Source organism: Amblyomma mixtum, chromosome 1, assembly GCF_055824585.1.
Source record: "Amblyomma mixtum isolate Tamu chromosome 1, ASM5582458v1, whole genome shotgun sequence".
NCBI lineage: Eukaryota > Metazoa > Arthropoda > Arachnida > Ixodida > Ixodidae > Amblyomma > Amblyomma mixtum.
The window spans coordinates 192,909,887-192,937,791 of NC_143012.1; the positions used below are offsets into that span (position 1 = coordinate 192,909,887).

At 47.6% G+C, this 27,905-nt stretch overlaps 1 protein-coding gene across 1 annotated transcript in view; it reads right to left on the reverse strand.

Moving 5' to 3' along the window:
• The window catches only part of LOC149370368 (uncharacterized), an 85,424-nt gene that overhangs the window by 11,581 nt on the left and 45,938 nt on the right, over positions 1-27,905 (reverse strand). Inside the window, exons 3-4 of the mRNA XM_089577714.1 lie at positions 7,089-7,224; positions 661-955 (exon numbers count right to left, since the gene is read on the reverse strand). Coding sequence (XP_089433840.1) covers positions 661-955; positions 7,089-7,224 — 431 coding nt within the window. The remainder of the gene's footprint in view (positions 1-660; positions 956-7,088; positions 7,225-27,905) is intronic.

A 27,905-nucleotide genomic window follows, 5' to 3' on the forward strand; every position in this document is an offset into this window, starting at 1 on the left:
GGTCGCCAAAGTCTTCGGTGCTGAGCAACTACAGCAAGCGGCTGCGCTAGGGGATGGCCTTCCGGGCCAGAACCGTTGCCTTGAAGTAGCAGGGGGTGGGGGGGGGGGGGGCGGGTGGAGTGCTTAGAACGCTTTCAAAACGGCCTCGAACTCGTCAATTGCTTCAATATAGAATGTCGATACGACGTGCAGATGCTTCACGTGCTCTCAAGTAATGCGCCGAATGTCGAGCACAGCCTCCATTTGTACGAATCACACGCCGAATCAGCAGCCGAGATTTGAGGCGTGAGCGCTGAATCCGAGGGAGACGGAGACTGCGTCCCTCTAAGCTAAACGGATCGCGACATGGACGACGCGAAGAGGCCGAGTACGAGGTGTCAATTACGTAATTCTCCCTGACGTGTTCCGCGAGCCAAGGCGGAGCGGCGCCGATCAAGCTGCTAGCGCCTGTGCATCAGTATGAATCATTCGAGCTTAAAACACCTTAGTCAGAGCTTTTCATATTAGTATAGTGCGTTTAAACCGATGCAATATATAATGTCTGCGGAAGAAATTAAAGTGAATGCTTTTCATTTGCGCTCTATTGTGTTCGCGAACATCTGGGGAACTTAAAAGCAAAGTGTTTTAAAGAGCTCACTCTGGGAACACTTAGCACCTTACCTCCTTGCCGGTGGTACGCACTTGACTCTTCAAGCTTGTTGTTCTAAAAATCGCGCTCCATTTTCCTCTCAAAGGTTTCTTGTTCATATAAAAAGTTACGTTCTTCTTCCTAGGACGTCCATTTTCAAGCATTTCAAGCGAAACATTTGTTGGTAGTAGAAAAGTACCGGATATAGATTTTGTTAACTTGAAGAGATGTACGATAGTCCTGAATTGCAAATCATGGCTCAAGGAAGTTAAGTCGCGAATCGGTGAGTGGAAATTGATGGCCCCTACGGTTGCTGTAGTCGGCAGCCTGGAAAGATGTGCAAAAAAAAATAGGTCATTTATTTTCTCTGTGCACCAGACGCTTGGCTTCTGCTGATGGCATCTGTTACACAATAAAAGCCGCAAACAGGGAAGCGACGGCTCTAATATCTATACATAGTAGAACTTGCGGTTCTTCTCTTTACCACTATAGGTTAAAGAAAATGCAGAAATATTCGTTGAAAACTTTAGACTTGAAAATTTATGCAGCGTTACACAAGGAACTGTGTTTGACCGTTCTGGAGATACAAAACAGCTATCTTTGTTTAATGTTCTAAATATATCTTGCTGTCTAAACATTTACTTTTCATACACAGAAGAAAGCCGCCAAACTACCGCCAAAAGTTGATGCAACAACTACCTGTTGTTATATCTCTCTTGAAACCACGTGGAACTTGTCAGTGTTCTCAATTTGAATATTTCAAACCAAGAGGAAGGCTACATACACGGGCCAAGGTTTGCTCCAGTAAACACACAATCGAAAATTATAGAAAAGCGGAGGCATGAAAGCCAAGCAAGAAATGATAGTGCACTTTTTGTAAAAGCCAACGAAACTTCGATATGTAAAAGGAAGAAGCCTTCAAAGCAGCTGTTAAAAAAGCATAGGTACTTTTTCGGGAACGTGAAATGCAAGCTTGCGATGCAAAATTGGAGCAGCCAGTCAAGAAATTCAGTGTGATCCTCCGGTAAAATGGGCTCCGCTGAATGCGAAAAGGGGACGGGACCGGGGAGGAGGCCAATCTCTGTACAGGCGAAGTGGCGTTAGAAAGGTGACTGGAGCTTAGAGACCGTCGTGAGCCCGGTAACCAATCCTGCCTGTTCACGGTAGCAAATACACGTGGTTATTGCCATATATAAGCCCACACAGAAGCAATGGCTCGGCCGAGCCATGTTCTCGTCTCTACTGTGAAAGTGCCTTGCGGTAGGTATGCATGCCAGGAGGTTTGGGAATAGTGCCAGGATATATCATTGCAGAGATAAAGCAGTTCATATTGAAGAGGAATGTAAAACTAAGCGATAAGTCAATAGATGGCAGGAGTGTCCCGGAGTAACGAAAAAACTAGTGGTGTCAGGATAGTGAAATTTCCGAATGAGATTAGAAAACGAATATGAAGAAAAAAATGGTTGTGGCATAGGTCAGCTAGGCCAGAATATACGTAGCGAAAGCTGTTTCGTCTTTTGGCATTCCGGTAGCGACAGGCCGTCGTTGTCGTTCAGCAGCTAGGCGGCGTCTCTTCGCGAGATGTTCCTCTCGCTCTTCGGGCGTCTCGGCCACCTGCTCAGCCTGTTTCGCCTCTTTTTCACGCGGTGCGGACACTGTGCGCGGTCCGCCACCTGCGACATCTCCTGGAGCAGCGCCGTACATTGCGAGAGGGGGCTTTCAGTGATTGTCGCATGATGGCGCTTCTACAACATGGCAAGCGCGGAGGAAATTTACCAGAAACGGAGGAAATTGGGTACGCGATTAATTGCGACTCTGTAATTAATATGCATAATTACTCATGTACACCTTAATATGTGCCTTGAAGATATGTTTTTATGAACTATGCATTCGCGAGACGTGCCTTTATTCACCTTCAAATGTCGAACTGTCGCGGCAGAGAATTCTGGGCTGAACAACAGGTGCAATGTTGCAGTCTTGCATGCGCGTTTCCCAAAGGCTATGAAATCCAATCAGAAGAATCATATCATAGGGATTCAAGTCAGGTTGGGAAAGAACAAGGTAGCGTACACTGTAGGAATTGGGGGAAAATATTTCTGTAGTGTCCTCTGGAGCACATCCCTAAACAGAATCGTGTCATTGCAGTCTATAAAACAATATTCGATTGTTTCAGGCACATTACACCAGTTTGCAGAACAAAGAAAATTTTTTTCCTATCGAGCCATGTGTTGACAGGTAAAGTCTCGGTGTGTAATTCATAGAAAAATGTTTTGGTGAGCCCAGAGTAGACAGAATGATATAGTGGGGGCGTGAAGAGCGTCGTTATCAAATCCCTGCATAGATTTTGGATGGAAAAGAATATAAATGCTCTTTCCAAGACCGAACTCTCAAAATCCGCACGAAGGCAGAAACTTCCTGCATGAAGCGTAGTAAACAGGGGCTTTCAGTAAAATTGGAAGAAACTACTGAGCTCGGAAGTAGAGTCACGACGTTAACCTGCCAGAATGCTGTAATAATCGGATGGGAACAATCACGAAAATTGAAGAAACGGGCAACCAGGTGTCTCACATACAGGTGCTCTAGGCCCAGTCCCCCTGCACAAACAGGCCTCGAACGGTTATCACGCCGCATGGGCTCAAGCGTAGAAGACCAAATAAACGTTTAAAAAGGAGAACCAGTGCGAATAAACACGGTCACACGAAGTAACGACACACACACGAGCGCTGACTCACAACTGAAATTTTATTCTGGTGTAAAAACGCATAAATAGAAAACCTGACAGGGAGGGTAACAAAGCTGCTCGAGCGATAACTGGCAATCAGTGCGGTCGCGTCCCAAGATGGCAAAAAAAAAACAGAACAGGGAACAAAAGAAAGTTATAAGCGGTAAAAAGGCAGTGTAAAGGGCCGCGGAACGGTGGTCATGTACGTAACATTAAAAAACCAAAAAAAAGTACCCAAAAGGGCGGGGAATGGTAAAAACTATGGAGGATACAAATGAGATATATACAGGTGAAAACATAAAAAATATAAAAACATGAAGATGGTAAAAGCTTTAAAAACATGCCAAAAAGGGGGGAGGATGGAAGCCAAAGCACGATAAAAGCAGTACCAACGAGGGATCCGTGAATTATTCAGCTGTGTGTGGCACACAAGAAACCTTAGGGGTTTGTCAAGTCACCCAGAAAATCCAGCTCTTTTTTTGACAAGCAGGGGGTTGGAGTACTGACGCATTGTTGACCGGTATAATTGATTTTGAGGGCTTCGACGATTTACCTCGTCAACCTATCTCGTCCAGTCCCAATAGTGGTGCTACGATTAAAGTCGGGGGTGCAGATTCCTTCAGGGGAGTTTTCTCCAATTTCGCACACTTACAGTGCTTAGCCCGGAGCCGGATACGGCTATACTTTTAACATTGTTTTGATGCTCTTGGAGTCGGATATTGATACACCTTCCCGTTTGACCGATGCACCTCTTCCCACATGGCACTGGCACAGAGTAAATTATTCCTGAATCACAGGGGACATACCGGTCAGAGCTGTGTCACTCTGCACCCTCGGGGTTCCTGCGGGTTATTCACTTTGGAACAGAGGGCGGAAAACTTGTTGCGAGCAGTGAAGACGACATCCACACCGGCGCGCTGTGCGACATTTTTTAGACGATGTCTGACTGTGTAGAGGTAGGGCATTACCACTACAGTTCTGCGCTTATTGTTTGAAGTATCAGGTTATATACGCTGCCGGGACTTCTTGATCATGCAGCCAGCTACTGAAACTAGCAGATGTAAAGGGTAGCCTGCTGCTATAAGGCGATCGGTCTGGTTATTGAAGCTGTCCAGGAAGAAATACCCACACGATTTTTGCAGCGCGTTTTAGAAGTCCAGTTTTAGTATGCCACTCTTGACAAGTTTTTTGTGGGCTGACGCGAACGGCAGGAATGCCTTCTTGCCTCTGGGTTGCTAAAGTGTGGTTATCAGAAAATTGGAGGCTCAGGTGAAGAAATCTGATCGGCTGATCGTTGATAGTTTCATGCGCCAAAGGGAGAGGTGAGCATCTTTCAAATAAGGAAAGGGCCTGCGACACTCCTGAGGGAAAAGAATCGTGGATGCAGCTTAAAAGAACGAGTGGTCGTCGTTGTACCGAAAAATTTTTAGCACGGCCGTCTCAGAAATCATGTTATGCAGGTTTCTGTCATGTTGGGCAAGAAAAAGTTCGCTTAGAATGGGCGCTGCACAAGTTCCAGTATGCACACCCTGCTTTTGAATATGCTTGTGGTATTCCAGGTGACAAACGTTGATTTTGGGTAAAAGTCCATACGTCGCAAAAAATCACGAACGGAACGACCGACTTCCTTTTGGAAGCTTATGGCTCCGCAAGTATGAATGGCGGCTTCACTGCAGAGCATTAGTTCGCTATGCGGTAAAAAGTGATATAAATCCTGAATGTCTAAGGCAAAGGCTTTTAAGTTATTGTCATGGATAGTATTTAAATATTGGATGATCTCATCTGATTCGTTGACCGTGAAAGGGTCGTCAATGGTTACTAACTTCAGCTTATCCCTAAAAAAAACTGCGACCGACTTTTGCCAAGATTCTTTTTCAGAAACTGTGACACGGAAGGGTGTCTCGGACTTAAGGGTTTTTTGCAAAACACGTTCTCGCTGAGACGACTCGCAGACAGAATACTACCGGCTAGATTGACCAGTTTGAAAGTCTTACAAAGGCGCGTAGCTTGCTCCTTAACTTCGATAGGGTTGACATCATCTCTTCTATGGAAGACAGGCTCTAGGACGCTGGTGGCTTTTGAGTTGAAGTCTCCCGCCTGGAGCACCGTGAAGCCGCCTAGTAGGATTGAACCACAAACAAGTCCTTGGCTCGAAGAAAGGTGACGGTTTGCCACAGCGGAAACCTCTTGGAAGACGTTTCGTGTTCTTGCAAGATGTCGACGCCTTCGGAAATACATCTGGCTTTGTCAGAGTCGGCTGCTCGTTGGCCTATCTGTCTCACTAGTCCGAGAAGTTCAACCGCGGACTTTTTGGGCTCGATGGCAAATTTGGGACCTAGGCTGAGGAGACCCCGCACATTCTCCGGTAGCTAAACATCCCCCACCGTGTGCACTGGATTCGAAGGTCTCACTCTCTTTTTTGGCAGCCACGTCCGCAGGATGATGAGACATATTTGCCAGAGGAATTCCGCCGTGGTGTCGAGGACTCAAAGACAATCTTTTCAGTCGTGGTTCGAAGACTTGCTTGAGCACACCCGTAGGAATAGGGCGCCCATGTAGAAACAACGTTGTCGCTGCCATTCTGACCTTAGACGGGTGTGCTACGGGTGTGCTACGGGTGTGCTACGGGCGTGCTACAGGTGTGCTTATTCCCATATAAAATCACTTCAAAAATCATAATAGCTTTAGAAGAACAGCAAAATAAACCTAGTGCGTTCTCCAAAAGGAGGCTGACATATATCAAGTGTCACTTTTTGCAAAGACTGGGAAAAGAGATTTACGCGCTTTTATGGTCGTCACTTCAGCGGAAATCCAACGGCGCTAATTAGTGCGAAAGCACTATTTCGTTGGAAAAATCCGACGAGAAATCTTGCTATGTTTTGGTTTACGAAGACCTTGCGATGTTTGTGGGTATGTGCCGCGAGAAATAAACACAAAAAAATAAGCTTAATGTATTTGCGCGACTGAGATTCAAACCCGAGACGGGTGCGAACAAATAAGCTTCGTTGGCCATTGCGCGAGATCATTAGTCTAACTTTCTTGTCCTTTTTTGTAGAACTAGGCTATCGTCGTAGCCAAACCAGGCTCTTGTTAAACTTCAACACACTTTCGCGCTGTGCATTGCACATCGTTATCTTCATTAACTAATACTGCTATCAAACTTATATTCACGCTTTGAGCTATGTAACGGCAGTGACAGATAGATGTGCGCTGCTTGCGTTGGCCTTGACAACATTGCAGCAGAAGCACGGGATTAATGCAATATGCGTTGGCAACACTGCTGTAGAAACACGGCACTTGAACCTAGGCCATTGGAGTACATTAGGAAAATTGTCATTGATGATAAAAAGTTTAAGAAGCGCATAACTGGCTTCCTCGTTCAGTGGACACTTCAGTCGCGCATTCAGGCGCGTGGTAATGGCGCCCACCTGAAAAAAACTAAGCTTTCAGACATTATTCCGTGCTTAAAAATGCTAAACCGGCAGCTATTTTTTTTCCTTATTATTACAGGAAGAACAGGTATCATACAAGTACATGCGCCAGGCGGTCAACTTACCGGCCCTACGAAGGACACGGGGAAAATTCTCAATTGCGCCATGATGTGTGGCTCACGTCAAGGCTTTTGTTTCTATAATCAGAAACTTCCGCTTATCGCAAAATTTTCAAACGGTTAAGCAGCGAGTGTTTGCCGTGATCACTTGTAAAGAGGAGTTCCGGTATATCATTCATTATACTTACACTTTGTTCTCTAAGGATAAGTTCGCCCAGTAGACGTAGCTGTCAGTCAGGCCCCAAGATGTAATGTTATGCTGTGTGCTGTTGAGTTTCTTAATGTATTGCTCCACTTCTTCTGTGAGGTTCAAGTTTCCAGCAACTGCGTTGAAATAGACAGGTTCAATTGCAGGCTTTATTGTTCACGAATATTTAAATGCGGCTCCTTCCTTTTGCCAGGCTATTTGTGTCAGCGGGTCTGTCTTAAGACCGTGGTTGCTCAGGTATGATGGTGTCTACTTATGCTATAGGTTGTTCGCGCGAGCTCGAGAGCTATTACTTCATGGTCCTCAGTACATTCGGAGAGAATATGACGAAGGAAGAGGTAGTGATCATTGCGTGGAAGGAGCCACTCTTTACAACGAGTGCCTTTGCGCTCGCTGTTTTGGAATGGTACCCACTTGGAGGAGGAAACGGAATGCACGAAATAATATTGCCACGTATCATTGTAGTGTTTGTTCGTTCACGCTCAAGGCTGCAGGAAAGGGTTGTTATCACTTTTGTTCGTGGCGCGAGAAGCGACCAGACTAATCTCGATTGATCGCAGCCATGAAGGGCTGCATCTAGGTTTTTCTAGATTACTGTAGATGATCTTGTCCTGTTATCTGGAAGTATCCTTGCCGCCTTTAAATTGAGCGATGCCGCGAGCGGCGGACATTCGTAGTTCGACGACCGACGAGCACGTTTGTTGCTTACGCCGCCGCCGAGTGATTCAGTTATTTTGCGGGCGCAAGTCAGCCCAAATAAAGAGCTTCGTTTCCAAGACTGGCTGGTGTCTTCCTGACCACTGGACTGCCGTCACTACAACGTGACATCTGGTGGAGGTGCGGGGTAGCCTCCCATGTTCCGGACACCCCCAACAAGTCGTGACGCCAGCCCTCTGAGTCATCTACCGCAGGACCTGAGTCCAGTCCACCGCGCAAGCCGACGCCTGCAAGGGGACGCACCTGAGTTCGGGACCCTGCCGGACCCTACCCGGAAGCGAAAGCAAGTACCAACGTCCATCATGACCTTGCCCCAGACGACCACTCCAATCATTCTGCAGCAGCCCCGGGTGCCACCAACCTTCGACGCTTCGCCTGGCGCCGACCCCGAGGAATGGCTGGAGCAGTTCGACCGTGTGGCTGTCTTCAACAACTGGGACGATGCCATGAAATTTAGGTACGTCTTCTTCGCCCTGGAGGGACCAGCAAGAGTCTGGTTCGAGAATGAGGAAGCCAGCCTTGCCAACTGGGAAACCTTCAAGGAACAGCTTCTGAAGACCTTCACAAACGTCGTGCGAAAGGAGAGAGCCCAGCAGCTGCTACAGTCTCGCATACAACACTCAAACGAGACCGTTGCAGTGTATACTGAGGAGATGAAGCGTCTCTTCCGGCGTGCCGACATGAACATGAAGGAAGAAGAGAAGGTGAAGTTGCTTATGCGAGGAGTTAAAGAGCAACTCTTTGCCGGCCTCGTCCGCAACCCACCGAAAACCGTCGCGGAATTCGTAGAAGAGGCATCCACAATGGAAAAAACCCTTGACGCCCGAGCCCGCCAATATGACCGCCAGCAGCGCGTCTTCTCAGCAAACTGCCTGGACACCGTTAACAACGATAATTTGCGGGAGGTTATCGGTGAAGTTGTGCGAGAAGAGCTCCAACGATTGCTGCCAACGGGAACGCAGCCGCAACTTTCATCGCTCACTGACGTCATCCGGGACGAGGTTCAACAGGCCTTGGGTGTGACGCCGACACCCACGCAGCCACTGCAGCCCCCAGCCATGACTTACGCCGCAGCTGTGCGCCGCCCTGCCCCTCGACGCCAGGACCCAAGCCCCTATCGCCCTCAGCCAGCTGCGTTGGACCGCCTCCCACTCGCCCCAACCCGCCCGTCCTACGAGCGACGCGCGCAGCCGAGGAAATGCGACGAGTGGAGAACTCCCGACCAGCGCCGCCCACTATGCTTCCACTGCGGAGAAGCCGGTCACATTCTCCGGTACTGCCCATACAGGAGAATGGGCATCCGAGGGTTCCCTTACGACGCCCCACGACCCCGACCCAGCCAGCGACCAGCCGAAATCGAGGATTTTTTGCGTCGGGAAGGATACTCATCGCCGAGCCGCCTATCGCGTTCTCCGTCGCCATCGTCACCGCGCTTTGTTTCTCCTAGCCGAGGTTACGCCGTGCGTGGACGCTCCCCCAGCCCACGAAGGTTAAACTAAATAAAGCAGCCTCTGGAGGTGAGGTTGCTTCTAAGCGCAATGACAAAGATCCTCAATCGACGAGTACTCAAGACCATGCCTCAACTACGACGACAACACCGACGACGACAACACCGACGACGACAACACCGACGACGACAACACCGACGACGACAACACCGACGACGACAACGCCGACGACGACGACACCGACGACGACGCGGCCAGACTTGAAGCTTTTACCGCTGCCCAGTGAAGTAACGTCGCAGTACGCCCACCGCAGCCTCACTACTCGACGAAGCCGAGATCGGACACCGAAGACAACGTACAATACCAGAACGCGAACAAGTGACCTTGAAGTTACGGTCGACGGTCACGCGGTTACTGCCTTGGTGGACACGGGAGCTGACTACTCTGTCATGAGTGGCCCACTCGCTGTCAGACTCAGGAAGGTGACAACAACCTGGGATGGCCCGCTGATCCGCACCGCAGGTGGCAACCTGATTACGCCGTCAGGACGCTGCACCCCGAGAGTTACTGTAAATGGGAGAACCTATGCGACAACCTTCCTGATCCTACAGCAATGCTCGAGAGACGTGATTTTGGGAATGGACTTCCTGAATGAACATCGGGCGATCATCGACCTTCGATCTAAGTCGATCAAGCTTTCCACGGAAAAAGCCATACCTGTTGCGACGAGCGCGACTCATCACGTTGCCTTAAACGTCCTCGATGAAGCATTGAGCGTGCCGCCCCGATCAAGTGTTCTCGTCGGCATAGGTACTGGAGACATCGAAAATGCCGAAGGTGTTATCGAGGGGAACACCCAGTTACTCCTGGATCGAGGATTGGGCGTCGCGAGGGGAGTCGCCGAAATCCGAAATGGCCGAGCCCAGGTGTTGCTAACCAACTTCACCGAAGAATACCGGCATCTAAACAAAGGTACGACGATCGCTTTCCTCGACGAGCTGGCAGACATCAGAGACGTATTGGCCCTACCCGACCAACCGGCAGAACTATCTGAACAAGGCCATCAACCCACGTTCGACATCAACCCAGCATTACCCCGGAGCAGACAAGACCAAATACGCAGTCTTCTTCAAAGGTACACCGATTGCTTCTCATCAGCATCGAATGTGCGACGAACCCGGCTTGCCAAGCACCGCATTGTCACAGACGAACACGCACGACCACTGCGACAGAGCCCCTACCGCGTATCGCCGTTAGAACGCCAAGCTATCCGCAAGCAAGTTGAGGAAATGCTTCGTGACGACGTCATCCAGCCATCGAGGAGCCCATGGGCAGCATCGGTCGTTCTAGTGAAAAAGAAAGACGGCACCCTTCGCTTTTGCGTCGATTACCGCCGCCTGAACAACATTACGAAGAAGGATGTCTACCCCCTCCCCGCATCGACGATACACTGGACCGGCTGTGCAACGCTAAGTACTTCTCATCGATGGACCTGAAGAGCGGCTACTGGCAAATTGAAGTCGACGAAAGAGATCGCGAGAAGACTGCGTTCATCACGCCAGACGGACTCTTCGAGTTCAAGGTGATGCCATTCGGCCTCTGCTCTGCCCCAGCGACGTTCCAGCGAGTAATGGATACGGTGCTCGCAGGCTTGAAATGGCAGATTTGCCTAGTCTACTTAGATGACGTTGTTGTCTTCTCCTCAAGCTTTGAAGACCACCTCAGAAGGCTTCGGATAGTGCTGGAAACGATCAAGTCTTCAGGCCTGACACTGAAACGAGAGAAGTGCCACTTCGCTTACGAGGAGCTGCTGTTCCTTGGTCACGTCGTAAGCAAGGATGGAGTTCGCCCAGACCCGAAGAAGACGGCTGCGATCGCAGAGTTTCCACAGCCTAAGGACAAGAAGGCTATACGTAGATTCCTTGAATTATGCGCTTATTACCGGCGATTCGTCAAGACCTTTTCGCGCATCGCTGAACCTTTGACCCAACTTACCAAGGCTGACGTGCCTTTTAAATGGGAAAGGCCGCAAGAGGAAGCTTTCAACGAACTGAAGCGCCGCTTACAGTCCCCTCCTGTGCTCGGGCACTTTGATGAAAACGCCGAAACCGAAGTTCATACCGATGCAAGCAGTGTGGGCTTAGGAGCGGTCCTCGTTCAGAAAAATGGTAGACAGGAGAAGGTTATCGCGTACGCTAGCCGTTCACTGTCGAAAGCCGAGGCCAACTACTCGACCACCGAGAAAGAATGTCTCGCCATTATTTGGGCCACGTCGAAATTTCGCCCCTACCTGTACGGACGACCATTCAAGGTTGTGAGCGATCACCATGCTCTGTGCTGGCTAGCCAATTTGAAAGATCCCTCCGGCCGCCTTGCTCGTTGGAGCCTGCGCCTTCAAGAATTCGACATAACTGTAGTCTACAAATCTGGCCGTAAGCATTCCGACGCAGACTGCTTGTCGCGAGCCCCCGTCGACGCAGCACCGGAAGAGGAAGACGACGACGCTTTCTTAGGACCGGTAAGCGCGAGCAGTTTCGCGCAGCAGCAGCGCTCGGATCCTGAGTTGCAAAGCCTGGTTGATTATCTGCAAGGCAAGACCGCATCGCCTCCCCGAGGGTTCAAGCGCCAACTGTCGTCCTTCGTCCTTCACAATAATGTCCTTCTGAAGAAGAACTTCGCGCCCAACAGGACAGTGCATCTTCTTGTCGTGCCCAAAAATCTCAGGCAAGAAATTATGCAGGCATGTCATGATGAGCCGACTGCAGGGCATCTCGGGATTGCTCGCACGTTGCACCGCATCCAGGAGAAGTACTATTGGCCGCGGCTAGCTACCGACGTTTCGCATTACGTGAAAACATGCCGTGAGTGTCAACGACGCAAAACGCCTCCGACTAGACCAGCCGGACTCCTGAACCCCATACCACCGCCAACTAAGCCCTTTCAGCAAATCGGGATGGACCTACTCGGCCCCTTTCCTACTTCATCATCAGGTAACAAGTGGATCATCGTGGCCACCGACTACATGACCCGCTACGCCGAAGCAAAAGCGTTGCCTAGTGGTACCGCAACAGAAGTTGCAAAATTTTTTGTCGAACAAATTCTCCTCCGACACGGCGCACCCGAAGTACTCATCACAGACAGAGGAACAGCATTTACAGCGGAACTGACGCAAGCCATTTTAAAGTACAGCCAGACAAGTCATCGGAGGACAACTGCCTATCATCCGCAAACCAACGGACTCACAGAGCGTCTGAACAAGACCATCGCAGACATGCTCTCCATGTTCATCGACGCCGAACACAAGACGTGGGACTCTATTCTGCCCTACGTGATCTTCGCCTATAATACTGCCACCCAGGAGACAACCAGGTTTACTCCATTCCAGCTGGTATACGGCAGGAAGCCCACAACAACACTCGACGCAATGCTCCCGCACGTTTCCGACGAAGACAACCTCGACGTCGCCGCCTACCTTCATCGCGCCGAGGAAGCCCGAAGACTTGCACGGCTTCGCATTCAAGACCAGCAGCACACCGACGCCCGACGCTACAATCTGCGCCGACGAGACACGCATTACAAGCCAGGTGATCGGGTTTGGATATGGACGCCAGTTCGCCGCCGCGGATTGAGCGAAAAGTTGCTGCGACGCTACTTTGGCCCGTACAGGGTTCTTCGTCGCATCGGTGACCTCGACTATGAAGTCATCCCCGACGGCACGACAGCATCTCAGCGACGCCGCCCACGCCCGGAAGTCGTACATGTCGTACGCCTGAAGCCATATTATGAACGCTGAAGGACTCGAAGTTTCATTCTCCGTGTTTATTTTCATTTCAAAGCATCGAGACGATGCTTCTTTGGAAGGGGGGTAATGCCACGTATCATTGTAGTGTTTGTTCGTTCACGCTCAAGGCTGCAGGAAAGGGTTGTTATCACTTTTGTTCGTAGCGCGAGAAGCGACCAGACTAATCTCGATTGATCGCAGCCATGAAGGGCTGCATCTAGGTTTTTCTAGATTACTGTAGATGATCTTGTCCTGTTATCTGGAAGTTTCCTTGCCGCCTTTAAATTGAGCGATGCCGCGAGCGGCGGACATTCGTAGTTCGACGACCGACGAGCACGTTTGTTGCTTACGCCGCCGCCGAGTGATTCAGTTATTTTGCGGGCGCAAGTCAGCCCAAATAAAGAGCTTCGTTTCCAAGACTGGCTGGTGTCTTCCTGACCACTGGACTGCCGTCACTACAACGTGACAATATTAAAGCCCGAAATAGACAAAAGCACAAAAAATAACACAAAAAAAGGTAAGCGCTGTTGCCAGAGTTTTCAGTGGGACATGAATCTTTAATTCTCTAAAGGAAGGGAAAGGTGATACTTTGTTTCGATCACGGAGAAGGTAGTTCCTTCAACTAATGCGCGTACAGAAACTACTAATAAATTTTAGTTGTTAACAGGGTTCGGTCTAAGGTTTCTGCTCTATTTCTTCAAAGGAGCATTTGAAATGAGGTCTGCCGTTTATGAATTTGTGCCCAATATCGCTGCCATGTAAAGAACTTTATTGCTTGGATCCATATTTTTTGCACTAGGTCACAGCTACTACGACGCCCCGACGGCGCTCAGGACGCGGCCCATTCCTCTTTACGGTGCAAGTAAGTTGAAGGACGTAGAGAGAGAAAATATTCTTATGACGATTCATATTGAATTTTATTCCCGTAGGACTGATAGAAAACAGCCTTTCACCTCCTTGGGATGATAATTTCTTTCAGTGAGCTAAATGAATCCACATAAGTGCAAAAATTAACCCTCAAGAATTTTCGTTTTCTGAAGGCTGATTTTTTTACCAGTTATAGATTTCTAAGTTTAAAAATTGTGAGATATACGTCGGTGCTCTGTGTTGGTACGGGTTAGGCGGAAATCATATAGCTCATAGGGACCAATATTTACATGAATAATTAGATTAAATAATGCACTTTTTCACTTTTCATTTTCTGGGCCAGGTTATACGTGACATTAATGGTCATTAATTTTAAAGCTTGTTGAGTCGGCTTTTATGCATTACCTTATTTTAAAATGGAGCCCCTGCCGTGAGATATTTGCCGAAGTCAAGTTAATTTGCCCTGCGTCATCAAATCAGCAATGTGCCTGTTTTAGGCGCGTAAGAAGTGCTGCGGACGCCATTTTGAAACATTAAATTGAGGAAATCGAAATTATTCAGGATTTAAGTGCAATTTTTGACATCCCATATTTCGAAAACATTCCCGATAAAGAAAATTTCCAAAGACAGCTCGCCTACGATGTTGACAGCCGTCAATTTGGCGATATTACCTTGCACCCTAAGATGAGAAATTAAATTCTTATACTTTATTTTGAGTGCCTTATTACAATGATTATTGATCCATATGTGGTTCATACTATACGCCTTGCGATACATCCAGGATAACAGACGACACTGAAGTATCTCTCACAGTTTTAAAAATGCAACACTTTGATGGTTAAAACAGGCACCCTGTAATGCTTCTGTAGTAATCATTATGGTGTCAGGAGAACACGTCAGCAAAATGATGAAGTCACTGCGTACAGAACATCTTAAATAACAATTCGAGCAGTGCACTTCACGAACGACTCGATAGGCTGCGGGCTTGAAGGGTGCAAAAATTGACGTAGTCACTTTTCGGACCCTTCGCACCTTTCGCCCGACGTCATGGAAAATGGTTGCGCATATGACGGAAATTGCAGCACGGTGTCGAGGAGCGCCAGAACAGAAAACCTTCTACAGAAACTTCGATCAGGGAGGGAAGTCAAGCTTTTGGCTTTTCCTTCCCGCCTCATGAACTGCGGCAACTAGTTCTCTGGAGCAACAGTGGGGCTTGGCCATTGTCTGGGTCCACCGCACGTTTCGCCCTTATCTCACGGCCATCTTTTTGACGTCGCCGCAGACTATCGTGCCCTTTGACTTTCTTAGTTAAAAGATCCCTCCGGCCACCTGGCTCGATGGGCCCTACGCCTCCAAGAAAATACCATACGCGTCGTCTACCGGTCGGACCGCAAGTGTCAGGACGCCTATGCCTTCTCCCGCTCCCCGCTACCGTGCGAGGTTTACAGCCTCTCCGCCCTTACCGAATACGGTGCGCCTTCGCTCCGCAGCGGTGACACGACTTCCCAGCAGCAAAAAGATCCATAGACTGCCTCTCTTCTTGACTTTCTATCCAGCCCATCTGCTGTTTCAGCATCTTGCGCCCTTGGCCACCAAACACTACGTTTCGACATTTGCGATAACCTCCTTTAAGGGCGCAACTATAACTGTAATGAGCGGGGATGGCTTATTGTCAATCCACGACATCTACGGTCCCAAATCTGCATATGTTTCCACGCTGATCTGTAATACTGGCAAGCAGAAGTATTCAAGACGTCACTCGCATCTATCTCAACTGGCGCGGCGTGTAGTGTTCATATGGCGCATGAGTACAAGACTTGGTTTTATTAGTCTCTTACTTCGATATGCTAATAAGAACACTAAATTACTGGCTTTTTGTTCCATATTGCGGTCGAAAATACGATATGTGTCTTTCATTTTGGGTCACCACCAGTCTTACATTATTAACAAGCAAGAATCCCCCAAAAACGATTCTAATCGATTTTTGGAGGAAAATGGTCAACCTATGAATTTTATCCAGAATAAAGCATAGTACCCGCCTTCTTTCATTCGTATATAGAGGGAAAGCTGCTCACATTGCAATATTCACACGTCATACCATCATCCCGGTAGGTAAACACTATAACTTACAAAACGTGTCCTGCCATACGAAATTTACACCAATCGATCCTGATACAAAGATGAACGATGTTTGCTCGCACTGATTTAATGCGTTTTTCCTTTCTACACTTGGCCCTTTACGATTGGAATCACCTTCCTTAACTCGTAGGAAATATTGCTCACCAGACAAGCCTCATTAAAGGGCTATAATTCGCTTAATTCTAAAACAGTGCTTATCCCAGAACTGATATTCAAATGTTCTTATCAGGCCGCCTTGGTGGCTCAGTGGTTACGGCGCTCGGCTGCTAACCTGAGAGACATGGGCTCGATTCCGGCCCTGGCGGTCAAATTTCGATGGAGGCGAAATTCAAGAGGCCCGCTTACTGTGCGATGTCAGTGCACGTTAAAGAATCCCACGTGATTGAAATTTCCGGAGCACATCACTACGGCGTCCCTCATAGCCTCAGTCGCTTCGGGACGTTAAACCCTCCTCGACCAAATCAAGTGTTCTGATCACAGCTAATTGATGTTACCATTCGTTTATGTTTATTATAACCGATTATGTTATCTTTTCTTTGTATTGCTCCGGATGTTTTGGTTTCCTCGGAAAAGTTACTGTTGTCTGTCATCTTAATAAATTCCTTTTCCTGTGTATGCTTATTTTGCTTAAAAGAAATGCTGCACTTATTTCTCACAACTCTTTATACTTGCCAGAAACTGTAATCAATTTACTGTGTTATTCTTGCACATATGTACATTTGTCGTTACCTACATCGATGCCATGAAAGGCTCCTTTTGGGTAAATAAAATGAAACAAAAGTTGAGAGGCGATTGCGAGTGAAATTGCAAATTTCAGCGCAGCTACTCAAGGCTGGCATGTAGCGCCTTAGGCTACCCCCGGGGCTTTCCTTTGTTCCCTCAGCTGCTCCAGGCGGCTTTTCGCTCTGCAACTTGGACAACCTATTACGCCGCCGACTACAGTGACAACGCAAGGAACGGGCGCCTAACAGCTGTTGTCTGAAAGGTAAATCTGGCTCGAAAGCATGCATTTTACTGTAACTGGCTAATAAATTAATAAAGGAAGGAACCTAAAAAATTGGCGACGATTAAGTTACTTGCGGCGATGGCGTAGAGGTAGAGCATCCGCCTCGCGTGCAAGAGGACCGGGGTTCGAATCCCGGTGCCACGCAATTCTCCACCGGATTTAAAAAAAAAAAAGAAACTCCGCGTGTCGATGGAATTGCGTAACCAGGCTTGGAGTGCGGCCTGATTTCGGTGACCAGAACCGACAACGCACTTCCTCACCAGAACAGGATTTGGCCACCCTGGTGTAGTACTTGGCCACAACCTTCTATGAACAAACCAATTAACCCTCGGCCCTCAGTCCCCAGCGGCTGCGGAGCAACTGACCAAGGCGGCGGTCAGATCTGTGACGCAGCGGAGGGTGCTAAGAATCTCTGGCTCCGGACAGGCCGCCATTGGAAACTGAACCTGGCAACGTTTAACGCAAGAACCTTATCAAGTGAGGCTAGCTTAGCAGTGCTATTGGAGGAATTAGCCGGTATTAAATGGGATGTCATAGGGCTTAGTGAGGTTAGGAGGACAGATGAGGCGTATACAGTATTAAAGGGCGGGCATGTACTGTGCTATCGTGGATTAGTAGATAGGCGAGAACTAGGTGTGGGATTCCTCATTAATCAGGATATAGCTGGCAACATCGAGGAGTTCTACAGTATTAACGAGAGAGTGGCAGCTATCGTAATTAGGCTTAATAAGAGGTACAAGCTGAAGGTGGTGCAGGCCTACGCTCCTACATCAAGCCATGATGACCAGATAGTTGAAAGCTTCTATGAGGATGTGGAATCGGCAATGACCAAAGTAAAATCACAGTACACTTTACTGATGGGCGACTTTAATGCAAAAATAGGTAAAAAGAAGGCTGGAGACAAGGCGGTAGGTGACTATGGCATAGGTTCTAGGAACAGTAGGGGAGAGTTATTAGTAGAGTTCGCAGATAGAAATAATTTACGGATTATGAATACCTTCTTCCGCAAACGAGTAAACAGGAAGTGGACTTGGAAGAGTCCCAATGGTGAGACTAAAAATGAAATAGATTTCATATTGTGCGCACACCCTGGCATCGTAGAGGATGTGGAGGTCCTCGGTAAGGTCCGTTGTAGCGACCACAGAATGGTAAGGTCTCGTGTTAGCTTAGATTTGAAGAGGGAACGGAGGAAACTGGTGAAGCGAAAGGCTATTAACGAGTTAGCATTAAGAGGGAAGGTAGAGGAATTCAGAATGTCGCTGCAAAACAGATTTTCCGCTTTAACTGATGAAGACGACCGCAGTGTTGAAACAATGAATGATAATCTTACAGCTATCGTTACAGAGTGCGCCGCAGAAGTAGGTGGTAGGATGGTTCGACAGGATACCAGCAAGCTATCTCAGGAGACCAAAGATCTGATTAAGAAACGCCAAAGCATGAGGACGTCTAACTCCACAGACAGGATAGAACTAGCAGAGCTATCGAAGTTAATAAATAAGCGCAAGGTAGCCGACATAAGAAAGTTTAACATGGAGAAAATTGAGCATGCTCTAAGGAATGGCGGTAGCCTAAAATCAGTGAGGAGAAAACTGGGCATAGGTAAAAACCAGATGTATGCGCTAAAAGACAAACAGGGCAATGTCATCAGCAATATGGATAAGATAGTTGAATTAGCCGAAGAGTTCTACACAAATCTATACAGTAGCGAATGTAATCATCAAGTTACTGAGGGAGGCAGTCAAGCACAGCAATGGGACATCCTGCCAGTAACGAAGGAGGAAGTAAAGAAAGCCTTAGGAGCAATGCAAAGAGGGAAAGCAGCTGGTGAGGATCAGGTAACAGCAGATTTGTTGAAGGACGGAGGAGAGATTGTGCTACAAAAACTAGCCACCCTCTATACGCAATGCCTTGTGACCTCGAGAGTACCAGAAGCTTGGAAGAACGCTAACATTATCTTAATTCATAAGAAAGGAGATGTGAAGGACTTGAAGAATTACAGACCAATCAGCTTATTGTCCGTTGCCTACAAGGTATTTACTAAGGTAATCGCTAATAGAGTCAGGACAACCTTGGACTTTAGTCAACCAAATGATCAGGCAGGCTTTCGTAAAGGATACTCGACAATAGACCACATTCACACTATCAATCAGGTGATAGAGAAATGCGCAGAATATAACCAACCCTTATATATAGCCTTCATTGATTACGAGAAAGCATTTGACTCGGTGGAAACCTCAGCTGTCATGCAGGCATTGCGGAATCAGGGTGTAGAAGAGTGTTATGTGAAAATATTGGAAGATATTAATAACGACTGCACAGCTACTATAGTTCTCCATAAAGTCAGCAATAAAATTCCAATACGGAAAGGGGTCAGGCAGGGAGACACGATCTCGCCAATGCTCTTCACTGCCTGCTTACAGGAGGTATTCCGGGGACTGGAATGGGAACAGTTGGGGATAAGAGTTAATGGAGAATACCTGAGTAATTTGCGATTCGCTGATGACATTGCCTTGCTAAGCCACTCAGGACAAGAACTGCAAAGCATGATCAATCAGTTAGACAGGCAGAACAGAACGGTGGGGCTAAAAATTAACATGCAGAAAACCAAAGTAATGTTCAACAGCCTAGCAAGGGAACAGCAGTTCGCAATTGGTAGCGAGGTGCTGGAAGTAGTAAGAGAATATGTCTACTTAGGGCAGGTAGTGACCGCAGATCCGGATCATGAGAGGGAAATAACTAGAAGAATACGAATGGGGTGGAGCGCATATGGTAGGTTCTCTCAGATCATGAATGGCAGCTTACCAATATCCCTGAAGAGAAAAGTATACAACAGCTGTATCCTACCGGTACTAGCCTATGGGGCAGAAACGTGGAGGCTAACAAAGAGGGTTCAGCTTAAGTTAAGAACAACGCAGCGAGCTATGGAAAGGAAAATGATAGGTGTAACGTTAAGAGATCGGAAGAGGGCGGAGTGGGTGAGGGAACAAACGCGGGTTAATGACATCTTAGTTGAAATCAAGAGGAAGAAATGGGCTTGGGCAGGGCATGTAATGCGAAGGCAAGATAACCGCTGGTCCTTAAGGGTAACGGAGTGGATTCCAAGAGAAAGCAAACGTAGCAGGGGACGGCAGAAAGTTAGGTGGGCGGATGAGATTAAGAAGTTTGCAGGGATACAGTGGCGGCAACTGACAAAGGACAGGGTTAATTGGAGAGACATGGGAGAGGCCTTTGCCCTGCAGTGGGTGCAGTCAGGCTGATGATGATGATGATGAAGTTACTTGCGAATGCGAAATTTGAGCGCAGCATCATCAGCTCTTTCAACTTTTCCATAGACTGAGGCAAAGAATTCGTGCAAGACGTGCGTGCAATTACAGAAAACTTATTTTTCACACATATTACTTCTTCAAGAAACATTCCGCTAACTGTTCTTGGTTGTCATGATGGATATATGTTCGACTTGATGCACCAATGCCTGGTTCACAAAGACGAGGCCTGTGCAAGTATTTCGCGAGGTTGTCACAGCCGTGGGAGGCGTTACGAGCCAGAGGAATGGTATGTTGTCCCGCATATATTCATTAAAGTCCCCACCCACAATGCCCCCCCCCCCGGCAGGTGAGAATTAATGGTTGATCGCGAGAGTTCGCTCACCGTTGTCAGCGCTAACGCATGCAGCCCACACCTCTCTCTCCTCACCCCACGTACCTATAAGCGCGATTCAGGCGTCCACTGACCCAGAGAGAAAGTTACGCGCACTTACTTTCCTTAACATGATCGGAGTGCAAAACGTGGTCAACGCTAGCGCCAGTGAACACAATGAACACCAACAGCCTATGGCTTCAGCGCTGCGTTTCTGGCACAACGATGTCAATGCCAACGCAAGCAGTGCGCATCTGTCACTTCCACCACCTAGCTTAAAGCATGATTGAGGTGTCCACTGTTCCAAGAGGGCAGTTATGCGCCTTCCCTCTGGTTCAAGTGTGCACCGAGATGTGCGAGGTACATGCTGCGCATTTCCTTGCCTCAAAAACCAGTTTACCAGTTTTACCCTCTGCTTTCCAAGCTTCCGTGCCATTGGTTTCGCAGCTTGAAAGCGCGACTAAGGTATCCACTGCTGTTGATAACGGGCGACGGACAACGGCGACGGCGACACCGCGAAACGCAGAAACGGGCGCCAAAGAGCTGCACTCTAAAATCTGCCGTAGCTCGCGCAGTTATCACTATATTCGATGCCGGCCAACACGTGCAATCTCGAGAGTTGCGAATCATGCGTCCTGAGCGCAACTAGAATTATCAACAGCTGCACGTAGTAGCAGCCGTGCGAAGTAGAAGAGTTTGTGGAGTCCTCGTGGGCTTTATACATTCGATGGCCATTTGCATTCGCTGAAACCTGTGAACTTCTTCTCTAGAACCGCCGATATCGCACACACAAACCCTGAAATCCTGTCAACTCGCTAGGCACACTTGTCACTGAGGGTGCCGCGGCTGTCTTAAGTTATGCCTACGGGCTGCAAATGTTGTATGCAAAAGCAGCAACTAAGAAATGTAGCCGGTCTGATCACATCTTTGTTGTAAATGTAAGGTAGAGACGATTGCGTTTTTCACGCCAACGGCTCATTGGCGCACATTTTTCGCTCGGCCGCCGAGGATGCCGGCTGATCGTACACCGACCAGTTTTATCGGCTTCGCTGGGCTGTAAGCTTGCCATTCTTATGTCGGCGCTGCTTTGCTTTGGCCTGGTGCAATTGCTTTATATTGGAACTAAATTTGTAAAACAAGCACATGCAAAAAAAATATTCTGACAAAGACAAAAGCTAGTGATAATACGGCTTAAAGTTGTACACACCGTTAAATATTCGCTGGGAGGACTTCTTTTGAGAAAGTGATTGTGTTTATCGCTAACAAATAATGTTTCAACAGCATTGCAACAAGTGCAGCGCACAATGAGCTAGCTGCGCCGACAAATTTACTAAAAAATCTCTGCTACAGAAATTGAAGCCATAAACGTCGGATCTTCCCATCTGTGGATTTCAAGCAAACGGACACTGTGTTCTCTTCCGTGCTGTTGGTAGTGTGGTGAGTAGGGAATTTGAAAGTTATGGGTTGGAGTCATCCGACACCACGCGTTTGGTCGCACTTTTTAAGCGATGATTTGACTATCCTTTACATTTGTTTTGTCGTTAAAATGCGAAGCACTAAGCTCTAAAATAAAGCAGGTTTTTCGGGGAAGGTACTCGTGTCCTTTCCCTAGCGACGGGCCTCGAAGTTCCCTAGTATTCCGCGCCAAACTAATGCAATATCTATGTCTGGCACTAGGGGACTATCTTTTGGTGGCGCCGGGTTTTCTGATATTGTTGATAATAGAAACCACCTACTTATCGACGACCTGTAATACAGCCTGCAGTACATCAACTGTCTGACCATTCTGCTGGCTGAGGCAAGCTGTCGGGTGTCAAAATTAAGCGGCAGCGCAGTCTGCCAGCAATGGGCAATGCTGTTTTTAAACACGACGTAGCCATCGGATACACCATTCTGCTTCGTTGTGATTGGCGGCATGACACTTTGCCTCGATGTAAAAGTTAAGAACTGCGGGCAGATCACACGCATTGAGACTTACAAGCTCCTTTACTTCCGGGCTATGCAAACAGTTTGCAAACGTACTGCTACAATTTTGTTTACTTTTGAAACAGTGACAACCATGTAAAAACCTGCTTTTGAACGACTAATGCAGCGAAAAAACGGAATACATTCCGCGCATCCCGACTCCTCATAAACAACTTCCCTGCGCTGTCGCTCCATCGCATCGTTATCATGATAATCCGAAATAGTTTTCTGCCTACCGTGTTATCTCTCTTTCCACTACATGGTTAACAATGTCCAAAATTTTGTGTACTATTTTAAATACTTTTTGCACACAACGCAGCGAACACGCGCTTCTATTTATGGAAGGCACGGCTTATAGACAAAGACAGCTAATTAAAGGAAAACTGAAGACAAATTGAAATTGGTTGTGTACCTAGAGGATACCACCTTGTAATCACAAATATATTGGGCTTATCGAAAACGGAGCTCTTTTAAGCCAGAGAAGAAGGAAAAACGAAATACTGGCATCGATGTCCTCATCTGATTTCGCTAGTAAAATATGTGCGGCGACACAAATTTTTTGGCGCGGATTCCAGACGCCACGCTACACCGCCCTACACATCAAAACGGTGGCCGCCTCTCCTTCTCAGTAAGGGCGTCGCAGGTTTGAATCAATTTCGCGAAGAATTTAAATCCAATAATCTCGCCGGTAGATATGTCATTTTCTTTTTGCTGGAGAAAAAAAAACATACCTCTAAAGATCCGGGTGATAAATTTTACAAGGCAATATTTAGCTGGAACTGAGCTCAAATTTCCTTTAGCTGCATAAATAAATCACCACAAAAATGGGATAATAGTTCTTACCTGATGTGCGCATAACCTGTAACGGCAAAAAGCGATCATAAGCATGTGAAGATATAGCAGCTGAAGTCTAGTGAGAATACCCTGAGCAGCCAAGGCCATTGAGCTTTCTAAAGAGCAGAGTTCGTTGTACTCTTAACTGCAATTTATTGCTCTTCAGAACTAATGTTGATCATTCCGACTAAAGTTTTGGCCAGGAGTCTAGGGTCAAAGTTCTGGCTGCCCAGAAAGGGGTTGCAAAATCCAGGCGCTTTAAAAAAGATTAGCGACTTCAGATAAAAGTAGCCGCAAGAATGCTGACAGCACTACATGTGGGAATTGGAGCAACAGGCCATGCCGGAACAAGGCCTTGGTGGTTCGTTAGGATATTCACGAAAAAGTATGAAAGAAAATTTTTATTCCAAATAAGTTGGTTTTTATAAGCCAATTTATTGTTGTGAACCGAATTCCATCATGTATTTCTAACGGCAGTCTGCGCATACCATCTAATAAATGGCGCAGAACCGAAGCGAGCTGCAAGGTAATAATGAAGGTCGAAAGGTTCTGAACAATTTTCTTCTTAACAGAAATTTATATTTATCCTCTCAATGCCTACTTTGCAGCCTCAAATTGCAGCGGTGCTGCCAACTAAGCCCATTGGAGCGCTGCTGTTCTATGAGTGGTTTAGTCATCGACCACCGCTTCGATTACCGAATCACGCTCATACTTCCAGTGGTCCTTTGACGTACTTAATCGATGATAGACGCATATTATCAGATTAAACTACTTTGTCTCTTGTCATTATCTATGTACGCTCCCATCATTGAACCCTCGCTCGCATCGCTGAAGCATCACTGGGCGCTTTTAATAATCAAACTTTACTACTTTTGTATCCAGGCAGCGCTAATTAGCGACATAATTCCTAAGAGATTTCTCTCAAATTAGCAGGCAAGGACGAAAAAGTCACTGCTCTTATTATGGTATGGAATATAAGCAGATGCAATATACTGCAAACTTAGCTAACTGAATTTGGCTGCGAAATATGCACAGAGCGAATGTGATGTGTTCAAGGGGTTTTCTAGCTGGCCTCCCAAAGCAGCAAAGCGGTACTTTTTCAAATTCATCTGAAGCCCAGCGTCAGTAAGAGAATTGAGGACGTGCTCAGTCAGAGGAGATGAAAGAGGAAAGAGGAGAGAGGGCTTTCCTTCCTCAGACAGAGGAAGGAAAGCCCGCAGAAAACACGACGATTTCATCGAGATAGCTTGACGCCTTTACACCTTGCCCAGTCCCCCCATATGGGTATGTGCCATTATAAAGAGGATGAAGAATAATAAGAAGAAGAAAACGAAAGGAGTAGCAAAGACAACTCTCCCAGTTCAGTCTACTGAGGATAGTTCCCATCAGGCGTCCGAAACTTGCCGGGGCGTTGCAAAGGCCATACGGCATTACCTTAAACTCATATAAGCTCTCGTATGTTATGAGGGCAGTTTTCGATCGATCAGCGTACGCCGTCGGCACCTGCTATCAGGCTGATCGCAAATGCAGCGAGGAGCAATATTAAGTTCCCCGCAAGCAGTCCAGGGTGTCATCGATGCGAGGCAGAGGATAGACGTCCTTGCGCGTGATGTTAATGAGCCGGCAGTAATCAACACAGAACCTGATGGAACCATCTTTCTTCTTGACCAACACAATCGGAGGCTCCCAGGAACTATGGGAGTAATGTATGACGCTGCGACGTGGCATGTTGTCCACGTGATCAGAAATGACGCGGCGCTCAGAAGTGTTAGCTGTTTCCTGCTTCTGTTAATAACCTGGATAACCTGGCAACCCAGATGCATGCATGCCGAAGTTCGATGAATGCCAGGCTCAGAAGTGGACATACGATAGGGGCGCTAGCGCAGAGGGGCATGTGTACCGGTGTCGATGGGGTGCGCAACGACAGACGCGTGGCGCAAGGCAGTCTGAGGAAGATCGAAAGAAGTGACGCGCTGGAGGAGGGCGACGTGTTGATCACGTACCGCGCGCGGAATGTCAGCGTCGATGGCACGGTGGAAAACGTGGGAGGTGGCGGATCGGTCGTAACATCAAAAGAGCTGAGCACATCGACGTCAAAGCAAGCGGTGGTATCAACATTAGGGTAGAGAAAGCAGGGATGAAGTTCTTCAATAAGCCCGAGGCATTCACCTCGGAGCACGGCTGTCGGGCACGAAAATGGGTTCGATAAGTAAATTGCAATTTGTCCATTGATGAGCATGAGAATAGCAAAGGGAAACAGGAGGCAGAGATGGCGGGAAGCGGCTTCGGAGGGCGTGAAGAAAATAATAATTCCTTTTTTGCAGTGCCGATCATGTGCTTGGGAATACTCATTGATTCAAGAAAGGATTTGAAGAAAAAACATAAATTCAAGCATAATTATTGTAGCTGCAGCTTATTATTTACACCTCTTCTCACTGCAGTTGCTACTCATATGTGGTGGGTTGCATTCGCAGCGTAAATATCGCAGTTCGCACAGGGGAGTAGTTTCTTGATTAGTGCTTTTATTCTTATCATAAATGTGTGTCACTTTTTTTTGGATGCTTTAAAAACACTAGATAAATTCTATAAGGTTACCTGTCGGTTCTACCCAAGTAGCAGAGTTGGTTACCAGATGGACCCCGCTTTGAATCCGATCGGGGATCTCTCACTCGCGCCCGCATGGACACGGTTGTGTAGGCCGATGTATGTAAACTAGGAGGGTTCTCCCACTGAAGTCAGCATCGGCTGAAAACGGGCTGTCTACCGACCCCCCCCCCCCCCTCCCCTCTTGGGCCTGTTCTAGACAGGCGTAGGCTGACCGTAAAGACGATCGTGAGCTGTAAGTGTGACCGTGCAATACCGATATCGGACCGATGTGCGCTCTACAGTTTCAAACAAAATGCGCACACGCAAATGTCTTTATGTGTTTCACATGCGATATTATTATGTGGGTATTATGCGGCTTGCCCCAGCCATAACTGCCCACTTAAGATCCACAAGGGCCAAACATATCGGGATGTATAACTTGCTATTGCAAAAGCGAGCAGCGAAACTTCCCAGGTAAGGCCAACTTTGTGCGAATGTAGTCCGGGTTTGTCTGCATTGGTGATTCGTCCCATTGTACATGAGTAGTCGACCTGAAGCTTGCCAGAAGGCCCTGTGTACGGTAAATATTTCTTGCCTGTACTTGGCTCATGTCAAGCCAAGGGCGGGTGGTCCATGTTTAGCGCTTAATACAGTGAAACTGCATGAAGAAGGACGGATTCAGATGTAGTCGCATGCATTTTTGTGCCTTGTAACAGGTTGTTTTGTGTGTGCTGCGGTTATTACGCGTAATTTTTGCTCCTAGCACATGCATGTAATTAGCTGATATATCCGCTAAGCAAAGTCTCTTTAGAATCAGATACAATTTTAAAGTTACTGCACGTCAGCCCTTATAATAAGCATTAAGGGACATCCACAATACAAGTTCTTGAAAGCACCAAGTATTGCTAAGCACCAAGTATTGTGCGAAAGCGCAGTATTTTGTCGATGGACATCACCTCCACGTACATGAAAGTGCGATTGAGGTTCCCCGGAGGTTCAGAGCCTAGAAAAATAGTCTAGCGTGAGTTAGAAAAGCTGTTCTAACGCGATCGTTCCGTCCTACGACACTGCCCACTCTGCGTGGTCTTCTGCATAATACTAATTTGTGCTTTGGCACTGTTTGGAAAGTAGTAAAAAACATTCTGTTTAGATTTTTTCATGGTCAATGCCAATTTAAGCAACGTACGCCTGCAGCCTATGCTCTAGTGCCGTGTTTCTACCACAGTGTTGTCCACACCAACGCGTACTGCCCTAGTGCGTGTTTCGGCCACACTGTTGTCCACATCAATGCATACAGCTCACAGCTGTCTGTCACTAGCGCAACATAGCTCACAGCGCGCATATTAGTTGGTAGTACTATTTGATGGAGGAAATGTGCAATGCACTGTGCGAGATTTTGTTGCAGACTAACACGAGGCACGATCGGCTTCTACAATAGCGCATTTCTCTCATGCGTTGCCATCGAAGCTGATCTATTCGCGCCGTTGTGGGTTCCAATCAAAGCGGCGGCGTCGTGGTGGCTCAGTGGTTTTGGCGCTGTCTATTGATCCCGGCCATGGCGGTGGCATTTCGATGGCGATGAAACGCTAGAGGCATGTGTATCGTGCGATATAAGTACGCATTAAAAAACCCCAGGTGGTCGAAATTTCCGGAGCCTTCCACTACAGCGTCCCTCACTCATTCGCCTTGGGACGTTAAGCCCCCTCAAAGCTAAGGGAAGTCCACATGGCAGCAGTCGTTTATTTACTTATTTATGGTTGGCCCAAGGTAATCCTCACGTTCATGCATCGCACAAACCAGTGAGCTGATTGATCTCGT